Raw genomic sequence first — 12,820 nt, forward strand, 5'->3', positions numbered from 1 at the left:
AGAAGAGGATGAAAAGTCAAGCTACAGACTAGTAGGAAATATTTGCAAACTACATATCTGAAAGAAGACTAGTATCTAGAATGTATTAAAGAAAACACTCAACAGTTCTTTAAAAATCTGATTAGAAAATGAGCAAGAGATATGAACAGACATTTCACTGGAGAGGCTATACAGATGGCAAATAAGCACATTAAAAAGATGTTCAGCATCGTTAGCCAAATAGCCAAAAGCAATCCTTAGAAAGAAGAAAAAAGCTGGAAGCATCACACTTCCTGATTTCAAGCTATATTATTACCACATACAATGCTGTAGTAATCAAAACAGTATGGTACTGGCATTTAAAAAGACACATAGACCAATGGAATAGAATTGAGAGCCCAGAAATAAACCCATGCATATACAATCAACTAATATTTGACAGGGGAGCCAAGAATACTCAATAGAGAAAATATAGTCTCTTCAATAAGTGGGGCTGGGAAAATTTGGATAATCACATGCAAAAGAATGAAACTATATCCCTATATCAACACCAGTCAAAATTAACTCAACATGGATTGAAAACCTAGATATGAGACCTGAAACCATGAACTCCTAGAAGAACACATAGGGAAAAATTTCCTTGACATTGGTCTTGTCAGTGACACGGCACCAAAAACATAGTCAACAAAAACAAAAATAAACAAGTGGGACTACATCAAACCAAAAAGCTTCTGAGCAGAAAACAACAAAATGAAAGGCAACCTATGAGTTGGAAATAAATATTTGCAAATCATATGTATAGTAAGGAGTTAATATCCAAAATATATAAGGAACTCATACAACTCAATAGCAAAAAAAATCCAATTTTTAAAGTGGACAAAGGAACTGAAACATTTTTCTAAAGAAGAAATTCTAATGGCTAACAGATACATGAAAAATTGCTCAACATCACTAATCATCAGGAAAATGGAGATCAAAACCACAGTGAGATAGATGTCACCTTACACCTGTTAGAATGGCTATTATCAAAGAAGACAAGAGCTAACAAGGGCATGTGAGGATGTGGAGAAAGGAAAACCTTGTATACTGTTGTTGGGACTGTAAACTGGTACAGCCACTCTGGAAAACAGTTTGGAGTTTCCTCAAAAAATTAAAAATAGAACGATACAATCCAGCAATTCCACTTCTGGGTATATATTCGAAGGAAATTACATTACTATCCTGAAGGAATATCTGCACCCCCTGTTCACTGCAACTTTATTTACAATAGCCAAGGTATGGAAATAACCTAAGTATCTATCAACAGATGAATGGATAAGAAGATGTGGTGTATATATATAGAATGGAATATTATTCAGCCACAAGAAAGAGGAAGTCCTGCCATTTGTGACAACATAGGTGGACCTTGAGGGCATTATGTTAAGGAAAAAAAGACAGAAAAAGACATGTTGTATGATTGCATATGTAGAATCTAATAAACAAACAAACTCAGAGAACAGATTGGTGGTTGCCAGAAGCAGGGGGTAAGGGCTGGGGTCATTAGTTGAAGGTGGTCAAAAGATACAAACTTCCAGATATAAGTAAGTTCTGGGGATGTAACGTACAGCATGATAACTAGTTAGCAATACTATATTGTATATTTGAAAGCTGCTAAGAGAGTAGATCTTAAAAGTTCTCATCACAAGAAAACAAAAATTTCTAACTGAGGTAATGGATGTTGACTTATGGTGGTAATCATTTCACAATATGTACATATATCAAATCGTTGTACACCTTAAATGTATACAATGTTATATGTCAGTTATATCTCAATAAAACGGGGAAGGGGAAGAAGTTACAATTTTTCTTTGTCATAATTTCTCCCATGAACACATCATGTGATCTTCCTGAAGTAAATATTAATAAACCAGATCTTGCTCAGCTAATAATTAGAAACCATTTTCTGTGTTGTCACTGGTATGAGCTTACAGGTGTTCAGCTGGTGTCAGCTCTGCCACATCATACTTTGTGTTTTGGGATCTTATTTTTTTTCCTTGGACACAAAAATACAAAATCTGCTGAATTTCAGCATATTCCTCTTCCTTAATATATCATTTTCTAGAAATTTTGTGAAAATGTCCACCTTTACTAAAAATTACTACTCCTCTTATTTTTCTTTTTCCTTTTTTTTTTTTTTTTTTTTGGCCACGCCATGCGGCTTGTGGGATCTTAGTTCCCCAACCAGGGATTGAACCTAAGCCCCAGCAGTGAAAGCAGAGAGTCTAACCACCGGACCGCCAGGGAATTCACTACTCCTTTTATTTCTAATCTAAATTGGTATCTTCCCAGTTCCTCTTTAATAAAGTTTCCCTTACTAGTCCCCCTGTAACAAATACCAAAACTATATATAAACTTCTAAGTAAAGGTGGTAAGTGTAAAAACATTTTCTGGAAGGAGTTAAAGTTGTCAATGATAGAGAAGTAAAGATAGAGGACTACAGTACTGATAACTAATAAACTTTAAAAAATGTTCAACATTGTTAACCATCAGGGAAATGCAAATTACAACCACAACGAGATATCACTGCACAGCTGTTAGGATGGCTACAATTTTAAATAGTGAAAACACCAAATACTGTAGTTGTCTCTCTTATGGTTTCTTTTTGAATGTGATCTTTGCACCATTGTTTGACTATGATTTTACTAGAGTGTCCTTAAACATTTTATAAACGTTCATAATATGTAACACTCTTCATAATAAAATTAAAAGGAATAATCTTGTCTCAGTTTTTGGAAGACAGATTTTTAGCTTTTTTTGTTTTTCTCTTTTTCTCCTCCAATTCTTTATTGATTTACTCTGCAAATTTAATAACCCTCTGTAAAATTTATTTTCTCATTCTTTTGTGTCCTTCATAGTTGACTTTTCCCCAAGAATATTTATCAGCAAAAACCCTTTAGCATCTGGTGTCTTTGTTCTTAGGTCTCTAACTTTAATTAATTTCATATTTATCACCAGTTTTTTTAAATTTAAATTCATTTTTTTTTCTAGTTAGTCTCAATACTTTGGAGAATATTTTCTAGAGAATACTGCAGGAAAGGTGACTGGTTGAATAATTTTCTGAAAATGTATTACCACCAAATGTCTTTCAGGTGTCTTAGAAGAACGATCGTCGCATAGTTGGAGTGTGTATGAGTTTGTTTTGGAGCCTAAACTGTGCAACTGTTTAATCCAGCCAGATCCTGCTTAGAAAAACCGAAGGGTGAGCTCACAAAGCGAAAGGCTTAGCTTTTAACAAGCTGTCCTCTCCTCATGTCATGCGGTCACAATTTGCTAGGAGCCAGGTTTCCCCTATATCCTACTGGAAGACCAGAGAATATCTACAACAGTGCTGTCAAACAGGGCATTCTCTGATACTAGAAATGACTCTACCTGCACTGTCCAAGACAGTAGCCATGAGCCACATGTGATCTTGAGCACTTGAAATGTGGCAAGTGCAAATGAGGAACTGAATGTTTACTTTGATTTTTTAAAAAAACATCTTTACTAGAGTATAATTGCTTTACAATAGTGTGTCAGTTTCTGCTTTATAACAAACTGAATCAGTTATACATATACATATGTCCCCATATCTCTTCCCTCTTGCATCTCCCTCCCTCCCACCATCCCTATCCCACCCCTATAGGTGGTCACAAAGCACCGAGCTGATCTCCGTGTGCTATGTGGCTGCTTCCCACTAGCGATCTATTTTATGTTTGGTAATGTATATATGTCCATGCCACTCTCTCGCCTTGTCCCAGCTTACCCTCCCCCGCTCCGTATTCTCAAGTCCATTCTCTACTAGGTCTGCATCTTTACTCCTGTCTTGCCTCTAGGTTCTTCTGACCATTTTCTTTTTTTTTTTTTTTAGATTCCATATGTATGTGTTAGTATACGGTATTTGCTTTTCTCTTTCTGACTTACTTCACTCTGTATGACAGTCTCTAGGTCCATCCACCTCACTACAGATAACTCAGTTTCATTCCTTTTTATGGCTGAGTAATATTCCATTGTTTATATGTGCCATATCTTCTTTATCCATTCACCTGTTGATGGACACTTAGGTTGCTTCCATGTCCTGGCTATTGTGAATAGAGCTGCAATGAACATTGTGGTACATGACTCTTTTTGAATTATGGTTTTCACAGGGTATATGCCCAGTAGTGGGACTGCTGGGTTCTATGGTAGTTCTATTTTTAGTTTTTTAAGGAACCTCCATACTGTTCTCCATAGTGGCTGTATCAATTGACATTCCCACCAACAGTGCAGGAGGGTTCCCTTTTCTTGACACCCACTCCAGCGTTTACTGCTTATAAAGTTTTTGATAATGGCCATTCTGACCAGTGTGAGGTGATGCCTTGCTGGGTTTTTGATTTGCATTTCTCTAATGATTAGTGATGTTGAGCATCCTTTCATGTGTTTGTTGGCAATCAGTATATCTTGTTTGGAGAAATGTCTGTTTAGGTCTTCTGCCCATTTTTGGATTGGGTTCTTTGTTTTTTTTGATATTGAGCTGCATGAGCTGCTTGTATATTTTGGAGATTAATCCTTTCTCAGTTGCTTTGTTTGCAAATATTTTCTCCCATTATGAGGGTTGTCGTTTCATCTTGTTTATGGTTTCCTTTGCTGTGCAAAAGCTTTTCAGGTTCATTAGGTCCCATTTCTTTTTATTTCCATTTCTCTAGGAGGCAGGTCAAAAAGGATCTTGCTGTGATTTATGTCATGCGGTGTTCTGCCTATGTTTTCCTCTAAGAGTTTTACAGTGTCTGGCCTTACATTTAGGTCTTTAGTCCATTTTGAGTTTATTTTTGTGTATGGTGTTAAGGAGTGTTCTAATTTCATTCTTTTACATGCTGTCCAGTTTTCCCAGCACCACTTATTGAAGAGGCTGTCTTTTCTCCACTGTTTACTTTGATTTTAATTAAATTAAATAGCATCATATAGCTAGTAGCTAGCATACTGGACGATGCAGATCCAGAGGATTTGATGGGACCAGCAAGAGCTTTGGAGTTGTAGAGATCTAGACTCAGATCCAGGGGTGTCACTTCCTAGCTTTGTGATCTCAGGCTGGTTATTTAACTTCTGAGTTCCAATTTTTTTTCAATTAATGGGGCTAAAATTAATACCTGCCTGTAAGAGTTATTATAAGAATTATAGGAACTCTGGTATACTGCTTAGTACAGAGTAGAAGTTCAATAAATGATAGCTATTAATATTATTATCTTTACTTTTATTTTAACCTTTGGCATTAATCCTCTGAACTTGTATTTTCCTGATAATCCCAAGTAATTTTTCTGTAAGATTAGAGCCTTTCTGTATTTCAGAGTATTCCTGGTGAGAGGGCCCTGTACTGAGGACTGGTGATGAGAAGTGAGAGTGGCCTCAAGGGCACAGGTACAAGGCCTGTACTTTGGGGAGACAGATGGTAGGATTAAAACATAACACTTGGGTACGGCTTCAAGACAGCAGAAGAGTAAGACATGGAGATCACCTTCCTCCCCACAAATACATCAGAAATACATCTACACGTGGAACAACTCCTACAGAACACCTACTGAACGCTGGCAGAAGACCTCAGACCTCCCAAAACCCAGGCGTCAGGGCTGTGCCTCTGAGGAGGGAGAGCCAAGTTCAGGACACTGGTCAACAAGAGACTTCCCAGCTCCATGTAATATCAAATGGCGAAAATCTCCCAGAGATCTCCATCTCAATGCCAAGACACAGCTCCACTCAACGACCAGCAAGCGACAGTGCTCAACACCCTATGCCAAACAACTAGCAAGACAGGAACACAACCCCATCCATTAGCAGAGAGGCTGCCTAAAATCATAATAAGGCCACAGACACCCCCAAACACACCACCAGACGTGGACCTGCCCATCAGAAAGACAAGATCCGGCCTCATCCACCAGAACACAGGAACTAGTCCCCTCCACCAGGAAGCCTACACAACCCACTGAACAAACCTTAGCAACTGGGAGCAGACACAAAAAACAATGGGAACTACGAACCTGCAGCCTGTGAAAAGGAGACCCCAAACACATTAACTTAAGCAAAATGAGAAGACAGAGAAACACACAGCAGATGAAGGAGCAAGGCAAAAACCCACCAGACCTAACAAATGAAGAGGAAATAGGCAGTCTACCTGAAAAAGAATTCAGAATAATGATAGTAAAGATGATCCAAAATCTTGGAAATAGAATGGAGAAAATACAAGAAACGTTTAACGAGGACCTAGAAGAACTAAAGAGCAAACAAACAGTGATGAACGACACACTAAATGAAATTAAAAATTCTCTAGAAGGGATCAATAGCAGAATAACTGAGGCAGAAGAACGGATAAGTGACCTGGAATATAAAATAGTGGAAATAACTACCACAGAGCAGAATAAAGAAAAAAGAATGAAAAGAATTGAGGACAGTCTCAGAGACCTCTGGAACAACATTAAACGCACCAACATTCGAATTATAGGGGTCCCAGAAGAAGAAGAGGAAAAGAAAGGGACTGAAAAAATATTTGAACAGATTATAGTTGAAAACTTCCCTAATATAGGAAAGGAAATAGTCAATCAGGTCCAGGAAGCACAGAGAGTCCCATACAGGATAAATCCAAGGAGAAACACACCAAGACACATATTAATCAAACTATCAAAAATTAAATACAAAGAAAACATATTAAAAGCAGCAAGGGAAAAACAACAAATAACGCACAAGGGAATCCCCAAAAGGTTAACAGCTGATGTTTCAGCAGAAACTCTGCAAGCCAGAAGGGAGTGGCAGGACATATTTAAAGTGATGAAGGAGAAAAAGCTACAATAAAGATTACTCTACCCAGCAAGGATCTCATTCAGATTTGATGGAGAAATTAAAACCTTTACAGAGAAGCAAAAGCTAAGAGAATTCAGTACCACCAAACCAGCTTTACAACAAATGCTAAAGGAACTTCTCTAGGCAGGAAACACAAGAGAAGGAAAAGACCTACAATAACAAACCCAAACAATTAAGAAAATGGTATTAGGAATATACATATTGATAATTACCTTAAACATAAATGGATTAAATGCTCCAACCAAAAGACATAGACTGGCTGAATGGATACAAAAAGAAGACCTGTATATATGCTGTTACAAGAGACCCACTTCAGACCTACGGACACATACAGACTGAAAGTGAGGGGATGGAAAAAGATATTCCATGCAAATGGAATTCAAAAGAAAGCTGGAGTAGCAATTCTCATATCAGACAAAATAGACTTGAAAACAAACACTAGGGCTTCCCTCATGGCACAGTGGTTGAGAGTCTGCCTGCCGATGCAGGGGATACAGGTTCATGCCCTGGTCTGGGAAGATCCCACATGCCACGGAGCGGCTGGGCCCGTGAGCCATGGCAGCTGAACCTGCATGTCCAGAGCCTGTGCTCCACAATGGGAGAGGCCACAACAGTGAGAGGCCCGCATACCATTAAAAAAACAAAACAAAACAAAACAAAAACACAAAGACTATTACAAGAGACAAAGAAGGACACTACATAATGATCAAGGGATCAGGCCAAGAAGAAGGTATAACAATTGTAAATATTTATGCACCCAACATAGGAGCACCTCAATACATAAGGCAAATGCTAACAGCCATAAAAAGGGAAATCGACAGTAACACAATCATAGTAGGGGACTTTAGCACCCCACTTTCACCAATGGACAGATCATCCAAAATGAAAATAAATAAGCAAACACAAGCTTTAAATGATACATTAAACAAGATGGATTTATTTGATATTTATAGGACATTCCATCCAAAAACAGCAGAATACATACTCTTCTCAAGTGCTCATGGAATATTCTCCAGGATAGATCATAACTTCAGTCACAAATCAAGCCTTGGTAAATTTAAGAAAATTGAAACTGTATCAACTATCTTTTCCCACCACAATGCTATGAGAATAGATATCAATTACAGGAAGATATCTGTAAAAACTACAAACACATGGAGGCTAAACAGTACACTACTTAATAACCAAGAGGTCACTGAATAAATCGAAGAGGAAATCAAAAAATACCTAGAAACAAATGAGAATGGAGACACGATGACCCAAAACCTATAGGATGCAGCAAAAGCACTTCTAAGAGGGAAGTTTATAGCAATACAATCCTACCTTAAGAAACAAGAAACATCTCAAATAAACAACCTAACCTTACACCTAAAGGAATTAGAGAAAAAAGAACAAAAATACTCCAAAGGTAGCAGAAGGAAAGAAATCATAAAGATAGGATCAGAAATAAATGAAAAAGAAATGAAGGAAATGATAGCAAAGATCAATAAAACTAAAAGCTTTTTCTTTGAGAAGATAGACAAAATTGATAAACCATTAGCCAGATTCATCAAGAAAAAAAGGGAGAAGACTCAAATCAATAGAATTAGAAATGAAAAAGGAGAAGTAACAACTGACACTGCAGAAATACAAGGGATCATGAGAGATTACTACAAGCAACTATATGCCAATAAAATGGACATCCTGGAAGAAATGGACAAATTCTTAGAAATGCACAACCTTCCGAGACTGAACCAGGAAGAAGTAGAAAATATGAACAGACCAATCACAGGCACTGAAATTGAAACTGTGATTAAAAATCTTCCAACAAACAAAAGCCCAGTACCAGATGGCTTCACAGGCGAATTCTATTAAACATTTAGAGAAGAGCTAACACCTATCCTTCTCAAACTCTTCCAAAATATAGCAGAGAGAGGAACACTCACAAACTCATTCTACAAGGCCACCGTCACCCTGATACCAAAACCAAACAAAGACGTCACAAAGAAAGAAAACTGTAGGCCAATATCACTGATGAACAAATCCTCAGCAAAATACTAGCAAACAGAATCCAACAGCACATTAAAAGTACCATAAACTATGGTCAAGTGGGGTTTATCCCAGGAATGCAAAGATTCTTCAGTATATGCAAATCAATCAATGTGATAAACCATATTAACAAATTAAAGGAGAAAAACCATATGATCATCTCAATAGATACAGAGAAAGCTTTTGACAAAATTCAACACCCATTTATTATAAAAACCCTCCAGAAAGTAGGCATAGGGGAACTTACCTCAACATAATAAAGGCCATATATGACAAACCCACAGCCAACATCATTCTCAGTGGTAAAAAACTGAAACCATTTCCACTAAGATCAGGAACAAGACAAGGTTTCCCACTCTCACCACTATTATTCAACATAGTTTTGGAAGTTTTAGCCACAGCAGTCAGAGAAGAAAAAGAAATAAAAGAAATCCAAATCGGAAAAGAGGAAGTAAAGCTGTCACTGTTTGCAGATGACATGATACTATACATAGAGGATCCTAAAGATGCTACCAGAAAACTACTAGAGCTAATCAATGAATTTGGTAAAGTAGCAGGATACAAAATTAATGCACAGAAATCTCTGGCATTCCTGTACACTAATGATGAAAAAATCTGAGAGTGAAATTAAGAAAACACTCCCATTTACCATTGCAACAGAAAGAATAAAATATCTAGGAATAAACCTACCTAAGGAGACAAAGACCTGTATGCAGAAAATTATAAGACACTGATGAAAGAAATTAAAGATGATACAAACAGATGGAGAGATAGACCATATTCTTGGATTGAAAGAATCAACATTTTGAAAATGACTCTACTATCCAAAGCAATCTACAGATTCAATGCAATCCCTATCAAATTACCACTGTCATTTTTCACAGAACTAGAACAAAAAAATTTCACAATTTGTATGGAAACACAAACGACCCCGAATAGCCAAAGCAGTCTTGAAAAAGAAAAACGGAGTTGGAGGAATCAGGCTCCTTGGCTTCAGACTATACTACAAAGCTACAGTAATCAAGACAGTATGGTACTGGCACAAAAACAGAAATATAGATCAGTGGAACAGGATAGAAAGCTCAGAGAAACCCACACACATATGGTCACCTTATTTTTGATAAAGGAGTCAAGAATATACAGTGGAGAAAACACAGCCTCTTCAATAAGTGGTGCTGGGAAAACTGGACAGCTACATGTGATAGAATGAAATTAGAGCACTCCCTAACACGATACACAAAAATAAAGTCAAACTGGTTTAAAGATCTAAATGTAAGGCCAGACACTATGAAACTCTTAGAAGAAAACATAGGCAGAACACTCTATGACATAAATCACAGCAAGATCCTTTTTGACCCACCTCCTAGAGAAATGGAAATAAAAACAAAAATAAACAAAGGGGACCTAATGAAACTTAAAAGCTTTTGCACTGCAAAGGAAACCATAAACCAGATGAAAAGACCACCCTCAGAATGGGAGAAAATATTTGCAAATGAAGCAACTGACAAAGGATTAATCTCCAAAATTTACAAGCAGCTCATGCAGCTCAATAGCAAACAAACAACCCAATCCAAAACTGGGCAGAAGACCTAAATAGACATTTCTCCAAAGAAGATATACAGATTGCCAACAAACACATGAAAGAATGCTCAACATCATTAATCATTAGAGAAATGCAAATCAAAACTACAATGAGATATCATCTCACACCAGTCAGAATGGCCCTCATCAAAAAATCTACAAACAATAAATGCTGGAGAGGGTGTGGAGAAAAGGGAACTCTCTTGCACTGTTGTGGGGAATGTATATTGATATAGCCACTATGGAAAACAGTATGGAGATTCCTTAAAAAACTAAAAATAGAACTAACATATGACCCAGCAGTCCCACTACTGGGAATATCCCCTGAGAAAACCATAATTCAAAAAGATTCATGTACCACAAATGTTCATTGCAGCTCTATTTACAATAGCCAGGACATGGAAGCAACCTAAGTGTCCATCAACAGATGAATGCATAAAGAAGATGTGGCACATATATACAATGGAATATTACTCAGCCATAAAAAAGGAAATTGAGTTATTTATAATGAGGTTGATGGACCTAGAGACTGTCATACAGAGTGAAGTAAGTCAGAAAGAGAAAAACAAATACTGTATGCTAACACATGTATATGGATTCTAAAAAAAAAATGCTCATGAAGAACCTATGGGCAAGATGGGAATAAAGACACAGATGTAGTAGAGAATGGACTTGAGGATACGGGGAGGGGGAAGGGTAAGCTGGGACAAAGTGAGAGAGTGGCATGGACATATATATAGTACCAAATTTAAAATAGATACCTAGTGGGAAGCAGCCGCATAGCACAGGGAGATCAGCTTGGTGCTTTGTTACCACCTAGAGGGGTGGGATAGGGAGGGTGGGAGGGAGGGAGACATGGGGATATATGTATATATATAGCTGATTCACTTTTTTATAAAGCAGAAACTAACACACCATTGTAAAATAATTATACTCCAATAAAGATGTTTAAAAAAACAACAAATAACATAACACTTAAAAGAATTCAATTTCAAAGACCAGGCTTAGGTAGGGGAACCAAAGATCCCACACTTTGTAGAAGGTGGCCTGAGGCTAGAAAAAGCTCCAGGAAGGAGGACAGGGAGAGGGACAGTGAAGTTCAGCTCGATCTTAAGACTTAACAAACAGAAAATTTGAATAAATGAAGAAAGGGAAGAAAGCATTCCTGAAGAGAAGGAATCAGTACAGTACCAGAATGGGCTTTATGGGACAGTGAAAAAGACCATCTGTCTATATATGGATAAATAGTAAAAAATACAGCAGAAAGGTGGGCAAGGAGCAGACTGTGGGGGCAGTAAATATCCTGCTGTAAAGTACGGGTCAGAGAAAATGGAGAAGGTTTATTTGAATCAGAGCATGATGCCTTCTATAAACACTTCTGACTAGATCACTACTTACAGCCACAGTGCTAAGGGCCGAGGTTCATTCAATTGACTCAACAAACATTCATGAAGCTCTTTCAAGGGTGGAGTAGGGATTTGGGGAAATTTAGGTTCACACAGACTCATCCCCAAAATGCTGGGATCCCTACAGTTGCAGGACAGAGGACAGAGACTTAGCCAGGTGGCCGTAAGCCACTCAGGTGGCTCAGGTAAGGTCAATCCTAGGAATTCCCAGCCAGTGCCAGGCATGGACACAGGGAGTCCAGGGGCAGGAAGTGCTTGAGGCTGAGGGGCACTTGGTGTTGCTCTGGGAAGTGGGGCTCAAGATCAGTGCTGCCGGCCTAAGAAAAGCACACTGGGACCAGGGTAGGGTCTTATCCAGGGGGCTCCAGGAATTAGAACAGGCATTTGAGGGCCAAGGCTCAGTTAGATGAATTGGGGCAGGAGAGTCGGTAGTGAGGTCCTAGGCTCTGGGGACGTCAGGGTTAGGCCTGGGCACCACAGTGCAGGCAATGTGAGAGGCTGGAGCTATTTCTACACCTGCTGCTTCAGTCAGAAGCCAGGACAGGATGGGCTGTCCCTGTGGGGACACCACAAGGCCTAGCTCTGGGATCTCGGGGAACTGAAGCCAGGAGAGGAGATGGGCCCAGTAGAGGTGTTCAATTCGGGGTCTCAACCTGGTCCTCATTTCCCTATTGTCTGTTCACCTCTGAAGACTCTGGTCTCCAAAGGGTGAAGAAGAGGTATTCTATAGAAGCACAGCTTTGCTAACGACTGACATCACTCTCTCCACCCTACCTCCTATCCCCCCAGGAAAGCTTGGGACCCCATCTGCTGGGATCATAGGGGTGGTGAATGGAGGGGAGCCAAGCACAGGTATATCTTGTTAAACAGTCTGCTTCAGCTACAGCGTAAATCTCAAAATTGGGTCTGAAACCTCAGCTGATAACCCACTTGTTTCAGACAATTTGCAAAGAAACCAAATCTCCACCAGCTAGAAGAGATGG

The 12,820-nt window shown here is 38.6% G+C and overlaps 1 protein-coding gene across 2 annotated transcripts in view; it reads left to right on the top strand.

Annotated features, from left to right (window-relative positions):
* FKTN (fukutin) overlaps positions 1–12,820 on the top strand; it is a 99,140-nt gene that overhangs the window by 84,290 nt on the left and 2,030 nt on the right. Inside the window, exon 11 of one of the 2 annotated variants that reach the window (XM_081238428.1) lies at positions 3,108–3,217. The exons of the other annotated variant lie outside the window; for it this stretch is intronic. Within the exon in view, the coding sequence (XP_081094554.1) occupies positions 3,108–3,205 (98 nt within the window). The 3' untranslated portion in view covers positions 3,206–3,217. The remainder of the gene's footprint in view (positions 1–3,107; positions 3,218–12,820) is intronic. 2 annotated transcript variants of the gene reach the window in all.

Source organism: Mesoplodon bidens (assembly GCF_964165515.1).
Source record: "Mesoplodon bidens genome assembly, chromosome: 6".
Classification (NCBI taxonomy): Eukaryota; Metazoa; Chordata; class Mammalia; order Artiodactyla; family Ziphiidae; genus Mesoplodon; species Mesoplodon bidens.